This window comes from Grus americana, chromosome Z (genome assembly GCF_028858705.1).
Source record: "Grus americana isolate bGruAme1 chromosome Z, bGruAme1.mat, whole genome shotgun sequence".
Classification (NCBI taxonomy): Eukaryota; Metazoa; Chordata; class Aves; order Gruiformes; family Gruidae; genus Grus; species Grus americana.
This window is the reverse complement of record NC_072891.1, coordinates 38703135-38721734: the sequence shown is the minus strand read 5'-3', so window position 1 is coordinate 38721734 and position 18600 is coordinate 38703135. Positions and strand designations below refer to the sequence as shown.

General features: G+C 42.3%; 1 protein-coding gene across 8 annotated transcripts in view; it reads right to left on the bottom strand.

The window, feature by feature from the left end:
- Nucleotides 1–18600, bottom strand: part of FOCAD (focadhesin) — a 136007-nt gene that overhangs the window by 108448 nt on the left and 8959 nt on the right. For all 8 annotated transcript variants that reach the window (XM_054809384.1, XM_054809385.1, XM_054809390.1 and 5 more), the window contains exons 4-6: nucleotides 16517–16591; nucleotides 14833–14987; nucleotides 10839–10943 (exon numbers count right to left, since the gene is read on the bottom strand). In XM_054809384.1, the coding sequence (XP_054665359.1) occupies nucleotides 10839–10943; nucleotides 14833–14987; nucleotides 16517–16591 (335 nt within the window). The remainder of the gene's footprint in view (nucleotides 1–10838; nucleotides 10944–14832; nucleotides 14988–16516; nucleotides 16592–18600) is intronic.

Here is an 18600-nt window from a genome sequence, read left to right as displayed (position 1 = left end):
GCTTCCCTTCAGCAAGCTAAAGAGATAACACTTACCTGCTCTAAAAAGGAATGTTTAGAGTGTGGTATGCCTAGTAAGACACTATTTCTGAAAAAGATATCATCTAGCAAACATATCCTTATGCTAAAAGAGGTGCTCCTTATTATGTTATTTTTACATTCTCAGTGTTACACTGTTTGAATTCTGGGCAACTGACTAGTTTTGAGGATAATCAGAGAGTTATAAACATTGCCATTAGCTGAATGAAAGGCCCAACTAGTTATGAAAGCTGGTAACAGTTACTTGTTTTCTTCACAGCATGGTCAGAATAGAGCTAATAACCAAGGAAACTGCAAGTATCTACTTCAATAGAAGACAACACTCAAATACAACAATATGACCCACTGAACTCTGAAGCTGTGTAGCTCAGGTAACAGCACGTAACTGCAGTATTCATACATGCTACAAAACAATCTTAGTAAGAATTCTGAGATACCTGAAGAGGAAATAAGTTTTGGTCAACTGCTTCTCTTCAAAAGCTTCAAACTCCATTGGATCTTAAGGTGGGAGTATGCAAGAAATTTGCTCTGACAAAGCACTTCTTGCCATGGAAAGATATTCAAAAAGAAGTGTTGCCTTTACGCAAGAAGAAAAAGCTTTTATTTATTGCGAGTTAATTGCAGTTCTCAGAACATCAGCCTAGTTGTTCTAAATCAAGAGAATATTTAGAATATAACTTGTCAGCACGAAGGTTAAATCAGATTCAGGTAATTTCTATTTAGATATGAGAACTGTGCCTTTAAGCAAACAGCAGAAATCCACAGGAATGCAATTAAGTCAGATAAAGCAAACTGTTGGCTAAGTAAACATTCTTAGTAAAGTGACCTAAATAGTGGAAATAATTATAAAATCAATAATAAAGCTGAAAAACTACAAATAGTGTCTGAGCAAAAAAATCAAGAAAAATCACCACCCATATAGGCTAATGGAACTGACAGCAATTACATGGTTATTGTACTCAAAGACAGAAGGAAATTTAGCAATGGAACCTGACATCTTATGTCTGGCACCTCTTTAATGAAGCTTAAAAGAGAGAAAATTTAACATATTGTATTTAAATCTTCACAAAAAATAATTAGTGGCTTTCAGCTTACTCTGCTAAAAAGATGCAAGTTAAATTTGGATGTGATCTTGTGCTAAGATAATAAGACCATATTCACACCCAGGAAGAATAATTACAAATAAAGTAGATGGAGAAGCAATTCAGGAGCAGATATTTAACTTTCTGTCTGGATAAACTGAACAGCTTTTAAGACTGTGCTGTCTTAGCATTTAGAAAAATTACATGAACAAAAAGCAAAAATGTAACAAACTCCGCTTCCAAACCCCTCAGCAGCATGAAAACATACAGTTTTGGACACTTACTGACCCATATTTTAACAAACAGAACATCAGGTGAGATTCTATTTCGAATTGCCAAAATCACTTTAGAAAGCAGGTCAAATAGAAAGCAGGCCTAACGGGGGGGGGGGGGGGAGGGGGGGGAGGAGGAGGCGGTGGGGCACAGACAGCAGTAGATTTCAGTCCAAGCACTGAAGTCTTTTGCAGGCTATGACTAGGTTAATTCCAGAGTTACATTTGCCATTTTAGGTCAGTGTTGCATTCAACATAGAGAAAATATGCGTCAGCTCTCTGTGCAACATGCTGCTGTGCTCACAGTGAAACATTTTTCCTTATATCCAGTCAGAAACTCCTAGTTTTAAACTTATGGTCACTGCCCATTGTTCTTCCACCAAGAACCAGCCTCTGCAGTCTTGGCAACCTTTCTTCTTCTTCTACCAAAGGTCTTGGGAGCCTGGGGAGGTCCCTGCTGACTGGCAGCTAGCCAACGTTGTTCTAATTTACCAGAAAGGCATGAGGGAAGACCCAGGGAACTACAGACCTATTAGACTAACTTCATTGCCCGGGAAAAATTATGGAGAAGATCATATTGGGTGCTATTGAAAGGCATTTAAAGGACAGTGCAGTCATCAGGCACAGTCAACATGGGTTCACAAAGGGAAAATCCTGTCTTCACCAATCTGATAACACTTTCGCGACAAGATCACCCGCCTAGCGGGTGAAGGGAAGGTGGTGCATGCAGCTTTTCTGGATGTTAGTACGCCTTTGGATGCTGTCCCTCACAGCATTCTTCTGGACAAGTTGTCCAACTGTGAGATGAGCAGGTGCACAGCGTGCTGGGTGAAGAACTGGCTGAAGGGCAGAGCTCAAAGAGTTGTAGTGGAGGGGGCTGCATCTGGCTGGCAGCCACCACCACCAGCAGTGTTCCTCAGGGCTCAGTTCTAGGGCCAGTTCTGTTCAACATTTTTATCAGTGATCTGCATGCAGGAGTTGAATGCACCATAAGCAAGGTTGCTGATGATACCGAACTGGGAGGTGCTGTTGACTCTTTGGAGAAACAAGAGGCCTTGCAGAGGGATCTAGATAGACTGCAGCATTGGGCAAACATCAATAGCATTATATTTAACAAGCACAAATGCTAGGTTCTGCACCTAGGATGGAGTAATGCCAGTCACAAGTCTAAACTGGGAGAGGAGTGGCTGGAGAGCAGCCCTGCAGGAAGGGGTCTGGGGGTGCTGGTCAGCATTAAGCTCAATAGGAGTCAGCAGTATGCCCTGGCAGCCAAGAGGGCAAACACCATCCTGGGGTGCATCAAACACAGCATAACCAGCCGGTCACAAGAGGCGATTATCCCACTGTATTCAGCGTTGGTGTGGCTTTACTTTGAGTACTGTGTGCAGTTCTGAGCCCCACAATTTAAGATGTGAAGGTCCTTGACTGCGTCCAGAGAGGGGGCAACACAGCTGGTGGAAGGGCCAGAAGGCATGTCCTGTGAGGAACGTCTGAGGACTCTGGGTTTGTCTAGTTTGGAGAAAAGAAGGGTGAGGGGCCACCTCATTGCTCTCTGCAGCTTCCTCAGGAGGGCAAGCGGAGAGGGAGGTGCTGAGCTCTGCTCCCTGGGATCCAGCAACAGGATGCATGGGAATGGCTCAAAGCTGCATTAGGGGAGGATCAGACCGGACGTTAGGAACCATTTCTTTGCTGAGAGGGTGGTCAAACCCTGGAACAGGCTTCCTGGAGTGGTGGTTGATGCCCCATGACTGTCAGTGTTTATGGGGCATTTGGACAACGCTCTCAGTGGTAGACTTGATCAGCCCTGAATTTGTCAGGCAGTTGGACAAGACCAGATGAAGCCCTCAATAGGCAGACAGGAGCAGCCTCATGCTCACAAGCCCTGGTCCTTATGGGGGACTTCAACCACCCTGACATCTGCTGGAGGGACAACACAGCTGAGCACAAGCAGTCCAGGAAGGTCCTGGAATGTGTTGATGACAACTTTCTCCTCCAAGTGACAGAGGAGCCCACGAGGAAAGGTGCCATGCTGGACCTTATTCTCACCAATAAGGAGGGCCTGGTAGGGGACGTCAAGCTCAAGGGCAGCCTTGGCTGCAGTGACCATGAAATGGTGGAATTCATGATCCTCAGGGCAGTGAGAAGGGTGCACGGCAAGCTCGCTACCCTGGACTTCAGGAGAGCACACTTTGACCTCTTCAGGGATCTGCTTGGTAGAATACCATGGGACAAAGCCCTGGAAGGAAGAGGGGCCCAAGACAGCTGGCTAATATTCAAGCATCACCTCCTCCAAGCTCAGGAGCGATGCATCCCAACAAAGAGGGAGTCAAGCAAAAACACCAGGAGGCCCCCATGGGTGAACAAGGAGCTCCTGGGCAAAGTCAAACAAAAAAAGGAAGCCTACAGGGGGTGGAAGCAAGGGCAGGTAGCCTGGGAAGAATACAGAGAAACTGTCCGAGCAGCCAGGGAGCAGGTTAGGAAAGCCAAAGCCCTGACAGAAATTAGTCTGGCCAGGGATGTCAAGGACAACAAGAAAAGCTTCTATAGCTATGTTAGTGATAAAAGGAGGACGATGGAAAATGTGGGTCCCCTCTGGAATGAAATGGGTGAGCTGGTTACCCAGGACACGGAGAAGGCTGAGGTACTCAACAACTTCTTTGCCTCAGTCTTCACTGGCAAATGCTTGAGCCACACTGCCCAGGTCACAGAAGGCAGGAACTGGGAGAAGGCAGAATCACCCACTGTAGGAGAGGATCAGGTTCGACAATATCTAAGGAACCTGAAGGTGCACAGGTCCATAGGACCTGATGAGATGCATCCGCAGGTCTTGAGGAAAATGGCGGATGAAGTGGCCAGGCCACTCTCCATCACATTTGAGAAGTCTTGGCAGTCCGGCGAAGTTCCCACCTACTGGAAGAGGGGAAACAGTACCCCCATTTTTAAGAAGGGTAGAAAGGAAGACCCAGGGAACTACAGGCCGGTCAGTCTCACCTCCGTGCCTGGCAAGATCATGGAGCAGACCCTCCTGGAAACTACGCTCAGGTACATGGAAAACAATGAGGTGATTGGTGACAGCCAGCACAGCTTCACTAGGGGCAAATCATGCCTGACAAACTTCGTGGCCTTCTGTGATGGGGTTACAGCATTGGTGGATAAGGGAAGGGCAACTGACATCATCTACCTGGACTTGTGCAAAGCATTTGACACTGTCCTGCACGACATCCTTGTCTGTAAATCGGAGAGACATGGATTTGATGGATAGACCACTTGGTGGATAAGGAATTGGCTGGATGGTTGCACTCAAAAGAGTTGTGGTCAACGGCTCAATGTCCAAGTGCAGAACAGTGACAAGTGGCATCCCTCAGGGGTCGGTACTGAGACCGGCACTGTTCAACATCTTTGTCAGCGACATGGGCAGTGGGATCGAGTGCACCCTCAGCAAGTTTGCTGACGACACCAAGCTGTGTGGTAGGGTCAACACGCTGGAGGGAAGGGATGCCATCCAGAGGGACCTTGACAGGCTGGAGAGGTGGGCCCGTGTGAACCGCATGAAGTTCAACAAGGCCAAGTGCAAGGTCCTGCACGTGGGTCAGCGCAATCCCAAGCACAACTACAGGCTGGGTGGAGAATGGATTGAGAGCAGGCCCGAGGAGAAGGACTTGGGGGTATTGATTGATGAGAAGTTCAACATGAGCCGGCAGTGTGCGCTTGCAGCCCACAAAGCCAACCATGGCCTGGGCTGCATCAAAAACAGAGTGACCAGCAGGTCGAGGGAGGTGGTCCTGCCCCTCTACTCCGCTCTTGTGAGACCCCACCTGGAGTACTGCATCCAGCTCTAGGGGCCCCAGTACAGGAGAGACATGGAGCTGTTGGAGAGAGTCCAGAGGAGGGCCACAAAGATGATCAGAGGGCTGGAGCACCTCTCCTGTGAGGACAGGCTGAGAGAGTTGGGATTGTTCAGCCTGGAGAAGAGAAGGCTCCGGAGAGATCTAATTGTGGCTTTCCAGTACCTGAAGGGGCCTACAGGAAAGCTGGTGAGGGACTGTTTATGAGGGAGTGTAGTGACAGGACAAGGGGTAATGGGTTTAAGTGGAAGGAGGGTCGATTTAGATTAGATGTTAGAAAGAAATTCTTTACTGTTAGAGTGGTGAGGTACTGGAACAGGTTGCCCAGAGAGGTTGTGGAGGCCCCATCCCTGGAAGTGTTCAAGGCCAGGTTGGATGAGGCTTTGGGCAACATGGTCTAGTGGAGGGTGTCCCTGCCCATGGCAGGGGGGTTGGAACTAGATGATCTTTGAGGTCCCTTCCAACCCAAACCATTCTATGATTCTATGATTGTTGTAGGTCTCTTCCAAGTGAAATATTCTATTTATATATTCTTAAGTCCATGGGAAGGCTGCTGTTAGGTCCCCTTCAAGTGGTCTCTTCTCCAGGCTAAACATGCCTAATTCCCTCAGCAAACAGCACGTGCTGTAGCCCTACAACCATCCTAGGGGCTGTCCACTAAATCTGCTCCCGTTTATCACTTTTCTTATACCGGGGGGCCCAAAACTGGACACAGTACTCCAGATACCATCTGGTAAGCGCCAAGGAAAAAGCATAATCATTTCCCTCAATCTACAAGCTATGCTCCTATTCTGGTGCCCATCTTTCAAGTCAGTTATTAAATGTCTGGAGAAATTTAATTACTCTCATGGCTATCTCATGAAGGCCTGGAAAAACACATCTCAGTGTAAGCACAAGTTAATAAGGATTACATTCAGGGACAGTGTCATTGCAGCCTAAGTACCTTCACCGAGAAACGAAATTTCATACAGCAAGAAATGTCAAGCTAGCATACAAGAACCAGAGGTTGGTAATTGAAACTGGTAAATTCAGACTAAAGAAGAATCAGCCATTGGAAAAATTTATCAAGCTCAGAAGATAGAATTTTTTTTGGTTTTTTTACATTGGGTTCTCTGCTCCTCAAACAATTCTTCTTCCAAAGAACTGTGTTTCTGTTCAGGCAAATAAATAATTTGAAGACACAGGGACCTTCAGAAATCTGGCTGCTGTGGCTGATGTGATGGACTCCTTGAAGCACGCTGAGAAAAACATGCCAGGTCTGGCCTTTGTATTTCGAGCTAGAAACCTGGCACTTGCCACATTCATTTCTCTAAAATTTGTTAACTTACATACATGGTCTTCATATGTCCTCTTTTCTTGATTCCGTGAACATTTTACTAAAGTTAAGAGGATTTTACAATCTGTGCACAAAGACTAGAAAGGCTAAGGCTATTGCCTCATTGCAACTTTCCAAGATGACAGCATGCAAGAGGCAAAAAACTTATTGCCTGTTTAGCACTTGAATCCGGCAAGATCATAGACAGAATTATTTATAAGGCAGCAAGCTAGAAATACTGTACACATACCATGCCAGATCCTTGAAAGTGCATATCCCTGTACAGACATACAGAGTTATAGCAACTGCTTATTTCAATACCTTTGTCATTTTTTAAGAATTAATTACCTTTCCTAATGAGAAGAACGTCTCCAGTCACCTAAGTGCTGGTAAGACACTAAAGTCAGAGGAACCTTCAGAAAGTCAGCACATACGACACATCAAGTCTAAAATTAAAATGGTTTACTATCCAGAAAAAAAAAGCAAGCCTTTTATAATAGATTTTGTGAGTTCTAAAAGTAATGTAACTGCATTGAACTGGATGATGAAAGAAATCGGCTAAGATCCACAGTGAACAGTGATTAATAATGAAACACCAAAATGGGCAGCCTGAAGAAGTTCCATTTGATAATCCTATTAGCAATAGGAAAAATGAGGTGTGTAGATGCAATTTATTGTCAACACTAACTTAAGAATTGCTAGCACAGCACTGGAAACCACACATCTTTAAATGACATTACAGTGCTACCACCTTCAATTATTGCCAGTGGGTTCAGGATAAAGCAAAATGCACAACCAGACACAGCAGCTATCCATCTGTAAATACATGTGTGTCTAGGGAAACAAAGATAAATCTTATGTGAGGGGCAACAATAAAAAAAAAAATTTAGGTCATCTCAACGTTTTTGTTACATCTCTGAACAGAAGAGAGCTCCAATCTGATTTAGAGCACAAATTCAGTGATAGATTGTTTTTTTGTCTGCAGTCAACATAGTTTTCCGTGTATGCAGCTGTGACCCTGGCCCTTTCAGAAAGATTGAGTAGCACTGTACTCCACTGAATATACATTTTAAAGAATTTGTCTACCTGTTCTGAATTTTGATTTTGGAAAGTTGGCAGCTCTCCAGAATTTTAAGATAATAAAACTGAAGTATGGTAAATCATTAATAATAATGTAAAATACAAGTTCATTGAAAAAAGTTAATAGCTTTCAGCAAAAATTTATAGCCAAAGTTTTTTACATGCATGTCATAACCCATCTGCACTGACAAGCGCTCCTCAAAAACCCCCTCTTCCTTGCCCTCCCACTCAATTCAGCTTGAGCTTAGGTTACTGAATGGCTATATAAATATGCATAGAAAACAGACAACTTTAAGCCAGATGAGAGATAATAAATCCATTGGGAATGATCAGTTCTAATCCACCATGAGACCAACTTGCAGACTACTTCTGTCTCTGCTACAGCTGGTCCTAACTTCATAACAAAAAGTGGACATCATCCCATATGTGAATTTAAACATCACTTAACTTTTTTCACACATCCTTAAAAATCTCCAGCACATTCATTTTGGTATTTATCCAACATAGGAATACTAGTTATTAAAAAAACCCAACAAACCAGTGGTACTTACACAGCTTATGGAAACAATTAGGAATCCCAAATTTAGTGATACGTGAGGTGGTTTTCCACTAACTTACTAAGGCAAGAGTAACATTTCGCACTTTCTGTAGGAACAGAGGTAATCCCTTCTCTATTTTCCAAGATTAATTTGCTTACAGAAAAGTGGAGAATCCCAGCATTAAAACTACAGAGGCTTTCCCAGACGAAATCATAAACTTATGGTGGTGGGATGACCTTCGCTGGCCACCACGTACACCAGGTGGGAAGAAAATGAGATGAAAAACTCGTGGGTTGAGAAAAAGGCAGTTTAATAAAGAAAAGCAAAGGCCATATGTGAAAGCAAAGGAAAACAAAAAGATTTGTTCTCTGCTTTCCATAAGCAGGCGATGTCCAGACACTTCCTGGGAAGCAGGACTTCAGCACATGTAGCAGCTGCCTCAGGAGACAAACGCCTTGATAATGAATGCTCCCTCCTCTGCTCCTTTCTCTTAGCATTTATTGGTAAGCCTGATGCCATATGATATGAAATATCCCTTTGGTCAGTTTGGGTCTGCTGTCCTCTCCCCTCTCAAACTCTTGCCCAGCTCCACATTACTGGCCTTTGAAGAGGTGGGAGCAGGCTGGAGAGACAGCACTGCTCAGTAGTAGCCAAAACATGGGTGTGTTACCAACACCCTTCTAGCTGCAAGTAGAAAGCACAGCACTATGACAGCTGCTATGGGGAAAGCTAACTCCGTCCCAGACAGACCCAATACAACATAACCAGACAAAACCCCCAAAACTGCAAGACATTATTTTCTCCCATTTCTTTCCAGGAACTGTTCATGATATTATATAATCACAAGAAGCAGTATTATAAAAGTACTTCTGTTGTCCAGAATTAACATTGGTCTAAACCAAATTTATTTATTACTGGTTTTAAAATATTCCAAGAGAGATGACAATAGCAAACTACTTGAGAACATGCTGGTGCTTTTTGTTTCTTCATTGATGATTTCCATATGAAATACTTTTGCACAGTTGACAGCATAATATATGAACACTGTAATAGGAGGTTACTGTTGGTGAGTTATTGTATATATTCGTTCATTTCTTTCAGAAATCAAGTTTTAATGGCACTTAATAGAACGCAACTACAAAAAATATTATGTAACAGGTCACTGAATAAAGACAGGCCCTTCTGTACACTAGAAACCAAAAGTCAGATCTGAAAATCACAGGGCCTTGACCTACTAGATATTCAAAATTAAATCAAACAATCTGACATCTCTCTTCATTAAAGTTAATTGGAAACAAAAGGAAAAACAAAAAAAATATTGGCTAAGTGTAAGTCTGCTGCTTATTTTCAGTTCTCTATTACTGTAAATTACTTTAAACCCTTCTGAATGATCAAATTTCACCTTCCTTGTGTGTTACCAGCAATTTTTCTTTTGGGAGGTGGGGGAAAATAAGTAATAATCTTTCTTCACCTTACTGGGGAGACACTGTTTCTTTATTCCAGACACATCCTATTACCCTTTTTTTCACAGGGAGCCTGGATTAAGTTGCTTTAACTTAGCCTCTTCTACCAGAAGACTTTAAATAAATTTATTTACTACTAAAGAGAAAGTTTCCAAAAGAGTTCCATCTTTCTACCCTGCATTACCTGCCTTTTCAATTAAAGCTGTTCTGTAAGAGTGCAGGTTTTGTAGAAAGAACTGATAGAGCTAGAAAAAAAAAGTCACACAGGATTTCAGGAATGCAAGCGCATCCAACACTCCCAAAGTCTGTTTCACTTTTCTTCACTATTTCTTTTTGCTTAAGTAAAGACACGATTCCTGTCTTCCAAATAGTGCCTTTTATATCCTTAAAGCATTACAGCTACAGCCTGCTACAATGATACCTCTTAACTGCATAAAAAGCAACTTGAAAAATGTTCATGACATCTACCAAGCTGGGACCTTCTCCAGGAAAGACACAATAGCGACTGACTGATTGTTTCTCAAGAGCTGGATTAAGTCGCTAGATGTCGCCTTAGGAAGGCTGCCATTGCATGACAAGCAGCTTTACATGAATACTCTGTATGCATCTTTAAATCATTTATGTTTACATGGCAACCACTTTAACAGTAAAAGTATTCAGGAACCTTACTTTGATAACAGGAATAAAGCAAGTGAGAAGGAAGTGGTCCACAGTCTTACAAAGAAAACACTTATTAAAAGGACTATTAGCAATCATCCGGCTACTGCATTTGAACAAGTACCAGTATTTAGTTGTTCTTTCTTGCATTCAGCCTTCATGTTTCCATCGCCCCTTCTGAGCTTATGGTGGCAATCTTACGTACTGTACTTATGTAGTATGTACCCTGTACTATAAAACTACTTAAAACTATCAACCAAAAAAAAAAAATCACAGAATCAGAAAATCATTTAGGTTGGAAGGGACCTCCTCAGCTAGTGAAGGCTGCCCAGGATCACATGCAGTCAGGTTTTTGTATCTCCAAGGATGGAGATGCCATAACCTGTCTGGGCAACCTGTGCCAGTGCTTGATTATCTGCATAGTTTAAAAAAAAAAAAAAAAAAAAAAAGACAGACTGAAAGCCAGCATCAACACTTAACCTATGCTTTTCTGGAAATCAGACAAAAAGTTATCATGGTATCTAAAAAAAACCGATGTGGAACTAACCTGATTCCATACAGATTCCGAACAGCCTCATCTCCATCTCTTCCCAGTTCAATAGCTTGAATTTGCAGTAATTTCAAAATAGTTTTTACTAAGCCATGCACATTCCTGTTGACAAAAGGAAATACGTTACTGTCCCATACAGTTAGTTACAGTATTTGATTGTTCCACAACAAGAGGAACCCAGGAACAAAACTGATACTCAGGAAGCCTTGAGTTCTGCTGAAGGACCTCCTCACAAGTGCCCACACAATTTTGGGCAAGTTGTACACCCACATGTCTTTGTTTTCCTTTTCACCTAATGAGCAAAACAGCAGAGAGAATAATTAATGCATCAATTAAAATATTTGATAGTTTGCTTCTACCATATCTTTCAAGTACATTTGCTGTCCCCAGCTTAATTGAAACTGGTGTTTTTAATATGTTAAAAATGGAAAATTAGCTTTTCTCTGAATGCAAGTATAGAGGTAAACATCCAGCATGGCACACAAATTTCAACCATGCCACTGTCTAGCGAAAGAAAGCAAGAGAAATCACGTTGTCAGGAAAGACACTTGACACATCTATATTGTGCTGACTTTTGATCTCAGGAGCCAAGGACTACATAAAATACCTACACCTATTTTATCTCTCCCCTCCTATGTTGTTTAATTTACCATTCAAGAAAATTCAAGAAACAACAGTATTTCTGGAATTTTGGTAGGATTTCCCATATTCTCCTGGAGACACAAATGAAATTAATGAAGTCCACCACAAGGGGGAAAAACCCTCTGTGACAATGCAGTGAAGTGCTCAAGAATTCTAGAGCTTATTACTGCTTCACTGAGCTTACAATGAAAGCTTTCAAAATTTTGCTCTCCTCTTCATAATTAAGTGCTTTCCACACCTTTCTAACCTGTCCACACCTTTCCAACCAGACCTGCCAGATTCAACCCAATCCCCTTCTCAGGAAAATAGTCTGGATTCTACAATGAAACAAGATGAAAATGTAGACGCAGAAGAAAAAAAAAGTCACAGTTGATTCTTTGACTTTTCATCTAGAACATGCTATAAAACTGCATCATCATTCCCTAAAAATCTATCAAATAGTTTACTATTCACATTAATAAACCATAATTATTCCTCACTTTATTTACATAATGAGCAGGAAGAACTAACCCAATATACAATTATAAGAGATCATCATCACCTGACAAAAAGTTACTTCTATCACACAGGGCAAGCTAAGGGAGAAAAAAGAGAATTGGGTGCTGGGGGCGAGGGGTGTTGTTTTTCTTTTCTCATTGTTCCCTCTTCTTTCCTTCCCAGCAGGAAAAAATCTGAGAAATCTATTTTATCTGTAATTCCACTTCTCCATCAGTGAATGGAAAACTGCAGAACACCTCAGATGGAGAGCTGGAAATAAGGAATTATGCAGAATTTATGTAACCCTCTCATAGGACAAATCATCATCCTCATTTAACACATGAAACTGAGATCCACTAATATTAACACTAATATTAACTGTTTGGCAAAGAATACAGTATGCTCCACAAATCTTCCTAAATTACCAATGGATATACATACATTTAGACTTTTAAGCTATATCAAAAAGTCTGAACAAATTTACGCAATTTCTACCAAAGAACAGGGAGATTTTACATAAACACGGTTAAAAGACAGGAGTTTACACACATGAGCACAACAATGTGTAGTAACAACCTGTAATCACAAAGAATATAATGACTTTATATTTACAAACACTTTACTGAAGATTCAAAAATTGCAAAGGCAAAGGATTATATGATTATAAAATGATAACCTAAAAAAATGGTCACATCATTTATAAAAGAAAATGGGAACAGACAGACAAATACCACTTTGAACTGCTAGACCTTTACTATACTTATCACCACCTGCAGACAGACTCTCTTCTGTAACCTGGTATGGCACACCAGGGAACATCTAGAGATTCCCACAGTGGATCCCCCCACCACTAGAACAGTTTTCTATTCCAGATACAAGCAAAGTAGGATAATCTCTCTTTTCTGTCTTTCATACTTTTGCCAACAGTGCTGGAAAACACTGACCCAGATCAAAACTGACAGAATATGCTTCTGTGTTCTTTCTTTCTTCCAAAACTGGAACAGTTGTAAGATGCACCTGTAATCTTTAAAATGACTGGCTGTCATGATACCTGGCTCTCGAGACATTGAAATGTGACTATACAAGAAAACATGAGGTCTGACAGAACCCTGCTGCAAAGCAATCAGGAAGGCATGTAGCAGGCTTCCAAATCCCAATACAGTCAATGTAACACACAGAGGAGGAAGGACAGCCTTTTGAAGGGGTACAGAGAGAGAACAACAGCCTTTTAGATACTCCATGGCTAGAAAGTCAGTTAAATGGGAATTTGCTAGCATATTCCCCAGCTTCAACTGGGTAACTATGCAGAGAGGGGAAAAACAAACCATAAAACACTCAATAAGAAAGCAGGTGCGCCCATTCTGAAACTCCCATATTGCTGGTCTTAATTCCCAGGCAGGAGGTGGGGGTAGAATGGCTGCTTTAGGCTTTGCACTCAGCTTAAACTCTTGGGGCATCATAGGAAACTAAACACTGCGTCTAAGAGACAGTTATGGTACAATGATGCACCAGAGCAATAAGCATAGATTCCCATTTGTATAATGAGCAGATAGTGTGAACCATATAACATCAACTCAAACACTGGATGTTCACGTCTGACAAGGCAGTATGTCTTTGCTAGCATGCAGAATTTGATGCACCTGACAAAAAAATCCTAAACCCCTGCTAAATTCATCATAACAGAAGGAAGAAAAGCAAGAACACAACATAAGTAGTCTTTGCCAATAAAACATTCACCTAACTCCACTCAGCACTAGAAAGGTGCTCAGCAGTTGCAAGTGCCTTCCTGCTGGCTGCCACTGGTTACTAATTTCATATTTACTCTATTTTAGAGATACCGTGCACACAGCAGTGCAAAGACACATAGCAAACCTGGATGAAAATTTGGCAGGGAACAGGATGACAAACAGCAGGTTACAATTCTAAAAGAGTCAAGGAAAAAAAGTATCAGCACTGAAATGAACTAACCTGAAACTGTCGGTTTAATCAGCTCCTGAGGCTACAGACATTTTAAACCCACAGACTTCTGCAGTTAGGCTATATAAACCCTGCTTTGCAATCCACAGTGGATGTGGTTTGAATAGTGGCAGCTTGGGGGGGGGAGGGGTATGGGGGTGGAAAGAAGCCAAAACTACCTAAAAGGTTCCTGGGTAATTTGCCAGCACTTACTACAGCAATCAGTCGTATGCATTGGTTTCACACATGGAAAAAATCTAAGAATTGTGTAGAAATGGGGCAGATCCAAGCCTTTTCAATACATAACTCTGATTTTGCTTTTAAGGTTAACTCAATCCTAAATAACGTATTTTAGACTTCTTATGTTCTGAAGTACGAAATTGTATGAACACTTAATTTCCTTATAAACTGCTGATATTGTAACAAACCCTTAACTGAATAGGAATTTCACATTTCTTAGTCTGCAAGCCACAGCTAATGAAACTTTCCCTCCACCTCACCCCATAAGACTTAGGTTCTCATAGTCTAAGTACAGGTACTTTCACTTCTTTGTTAACAATGCAGATTCTTCCTTTAACCACAAACTGAACTAGTAAAATTTTGTCATTTGGAGGACAGTGGTTTGCAGACATTATTCATATTATAAAAATATATTTACAAAACCTTTCCTAGGGATCGATAACCACCTGTTGTAAACTCAGCATAGAATCAGCATCATCACAGCAAGGTCCTAGCTGTAAACAAGCAAGTCACAAGGAGAGAAACAGTCTTTCTTAAAATAACTGATTTCTTAAGCATTTCTCTAGTTTGCTCAAACCTAAACTCACCTTTGGCTCAGACTCACCATGAAAAACCTCAGCCTGAAACTGATTATGTGAAGGTTAGAAGGGATGGAAAACATGTCTTGAATACCTACCTTGCTGAGGGAATTAGGTTGAGAGCTCCATGAAGAACATAGTCAAGCTCAGCATGTTTCTCTGCAACAAGTGCCACCAACCCCTCAGAGCAGGCTGTTCGCAAGGCCACATTCTCACTGCAGCACTTCTCCCAAAGCAAGTTCAGAGCAGGAGTCTGGAATCAAAAGCATGAGACACAAGTAAGAGAAGGCTGACACTGATTTCTCTTCATTCATCTCAAACACACTTTTAAATAAAAACCTGCTCAACAGCTTCTCCTGAAATCTTAGAGAGCACAAGAGAGAAAGCTCGGGTACAGATTCTACACCTAAAAGCTGGCCTTTTCCAGGACAGCTCCCACTTTCCTGCCCCCTACTGCCTAGGCCCTCAGTAGGGACAGGACTCTGCAAAAACGGTAAGGCAGGCGGATTTTTCAGCTGTGCCTATGCAGGTAGGCTAGCATCAATTTCACTTCCCTTAAAAACATCCAGATGTAACTGGAGACAACTCAGGAACTGCTATGTCAAGCTATGTCTACAGCAAGGTGTAGTGCAGACAGCTAGAGACAGGCATACAAAGGGCTATCTTTATTCACCATATGAAGTCCTTGGTTCTCTCCATTTGCCAAAGATTTGCCAGTATCCATCAAAACTGCTGCTTGTTTTCATGCTAAATTTGCATTCCCAGGTTAGTTTGCTGACTTTGTAGCTTCCAAATGGAGAAACAAGGAATGTTTTTAAACAACTGAACACTGCAAAATGCTTGTGAATAAAAAGGGAGCCTGTAATGTCTACGTGGCACAATCTTTTGCTCCTGAACATTTTAGCAGGTGTTGCTGTATTTCAGTTTAATATCTTCATGGGGAAGCAAATGGGAAGAGTCAGGTTGTAGCTCAAAACCGAATGTCATTTGGGTATGGGATTGTGATCAGGACTGTTGGAGGAGCTTCTGTTAGAGAAACTACATACCTCCAACATTCCCTCAAATCAAAGCTCAGCACTTTTCAGGTTTGGGTTTGCTAGTTTGGGGTGGGTTGTTTTGGTTTATTTTAAGACTTCAGATTGGAAGGAAAAAATCCATAGATCATTTTCTGCTCAAGTCAGCTTTTGGAGAGGAAAAACAGAAGAGCAAATCCTAATGAACACCTCTTGTACATTGCTGTGACCCTTGCAAATGCCAGCATTTCATACGCCTCTCAGTTAACAGGACAAATCTGCACTTAAGCAAGCTTGACAACTAAAAGGCAAAGTATGCCTTTGCACCATGTTCTCCCAAAGAAATGTGAGCTCTACTTAGCTAATATGAAATATAACACCAATACAGGTATGTGAAATACCATACTTTTTAATTTTTTTATATTGATGTAAAAGACTTTCTTACTCAAGTGCCAATGTATCGCCATATGGCACTTAGCTTGCAGTAATGTAAATAAACTCATATAAAAGTCTCTTAAACTGAGCATAGCTAGATGTTGGTATTCTGCAGAATTAAGACTTCTGTCATTAAGACTTCTAATGGAAGTAAAACTGCTCTTCTGATCCCAGAGATTTACTGTTTCTACCTGTATGCCCAGACACATATTGCCAACTACCTTACTTAACTTACAGGATTTATTAAAATTACACAATGGGGAATGGGAAACAATAGAAAAATGTAAGCACATATGGATGGGAAAGGAGACAGATGTGAAAGAATGCCACAAACCTGGTCAGATGCCTGTCTGATCTTCCCTGAAGAAACATTTTCTTTCAGTACTGCTGCAATCAGATGACCCACTGCCTAAATGAGAAAAAGAAATAAAAACCACACGCAGATCAAGTGTTATTTTTCAGTTCTCCATTAGGAAGAATTTACACTGCTGTTGCATACAACCATTTTATCCTAATTTGAAATACCAAACTTACTGGTATGGAAGCTAAGATACATTTTAGGGTCAGAAATCTCCATAATGTTGGCATACTACTTTTTACTGTTATCGTGAGGCAGAATAAAAAAAAACTTCCACAGGGCTCCACATAGATCCAAGGGTCTCTCTGTACGGAGCCTCTTGTAAGATTAGAATCGGGAACTGTAGATATTTTAATGCATCAACTGTAACAGAAATTTACAGATCCACTGCTGTACAGATCTCAGGATACTTAACAGCACTGGTAATTATTAAATCCTTTACCATATAAGGCAGTGGAAGCAAGAGAGGAAGTGCAACACAGCAAATCTAAGCAACTTGCCCAAATTTTTGCATCACAAGTTTTGCTTAACACTGATGACATACATGCTATCATACCTTAAGCACTTTACATATCCCTTAGCATACCTACTGCCAGAAATGTTTCATTTACTTTAAACAAGGTATCTGAATTAACAGTATTCCTCATAAAACTATTCTGTGGCAGAGATCGTGAACAAGATTTAAATTTTCAACATTGTCCAAAAAATGCTTCAGTTGTAAACCATTAAGTCTTTAGAACCAAAGAACAGGGTATGTTTGTTCATTTGAAGTTTAAGATTAAGGATCGCATTCTATTTTGATAGAAGGAATGTCTGATTTCCTCAAATTGCCTTTAAAAAATCTAAACGTGGGCTGAGTGTGGTGGGTTGAGTCTGGCTGGGGGCCAGGTGCCCACCAGAGCCGCTCTCTCACTCCCCTCATTCACTAAACAGGGGAGAAAAGGCATAACGAAATGCTTGTGGGTCGAGATAAGGACAGGGAGAGATCACTCACTAATTATCGTCATGAGCAAAACAGACCAAACTTAGAGAGGGAATTCATCTAATTTATTACTAGGCAAAACAGAGTAGAGGAATGAGAAAATAAAATCAACTCTTAAAACACTTCCCCCCACCCCTCCCATCTTCCCGGGCTCAACTTCACTCCCGGCTTCAACCTTCCCCCCGCCTCAGCGGCACAGGGGGATGGGGAATGGGGGTTACGGTCAGTTCATCTCACGGTGTTTCTGCCGCTTCTTCATCCTCAGGGGGAGGACTCCTCTCATCGTTCCCCTGCTCCAGCATGGAGTCCCTCTCACGGGGTGCAGACCTTCAGGAGCAAACTGCTCCAGCGTGGGGTCCCCCACAGGGTCACAAGTCCTGCCAGCAAACCTGCCCTGGCGTGGGCTCCCCTCTTCACGGGTCCACCGGTCCGGCCTGGAACTTGCTCCAGCGTGGGCTTCCCACGGGCCGCAGCCTCCTTCAGGTGCCTCCACCTGCTCCAGCGTGGGGTCCTCCAAGGGCTGCAGGTGGAATCGCTACACCCCCTCATCCTTCCTCCATGGGCTGCAGGGGGACAGCCTGCTTCACCAAGGCCTTCACCACGGGCTGCAGGGGGATCTCTGCTCCGGCGCCTGGAGCACCTCCTCCCCCTCCATCTGCACTGGCCTTGGTGTCTGCAGAGTTTCTTACATCTTCTCACTCCTCTCTCTGGCTGCAAAAGCTCGCTCTCTGAGTGTTTTTTTCTTCTTCTTAAATATGTTATCACAGAGGCGCTGATTGGCTTGGCCTTGGCCAGTGGCGGGTCCGTCTTGGAGCCGGCTGGCATTGGCTCTATGAGACACAGGGGGAGCTTCTAGCAGCTTCTCACAGAAGCCACCCCTGTAGCCCCCCCACCACCAAAACCCTGCCACGCAAACCCAACACACTGAGATACTGAAATACTCTCAAAGGCTTCAGGGTATTGAGGGCTTTTGTTTTCTGACTCATCTCTAACGCCCTACTCTGTCTTGTTTCATAATCATTGACGTGAATTGTGAGAGACAGAAAGACATCTTTTCATAGTAAAAGCACAAAAGTGT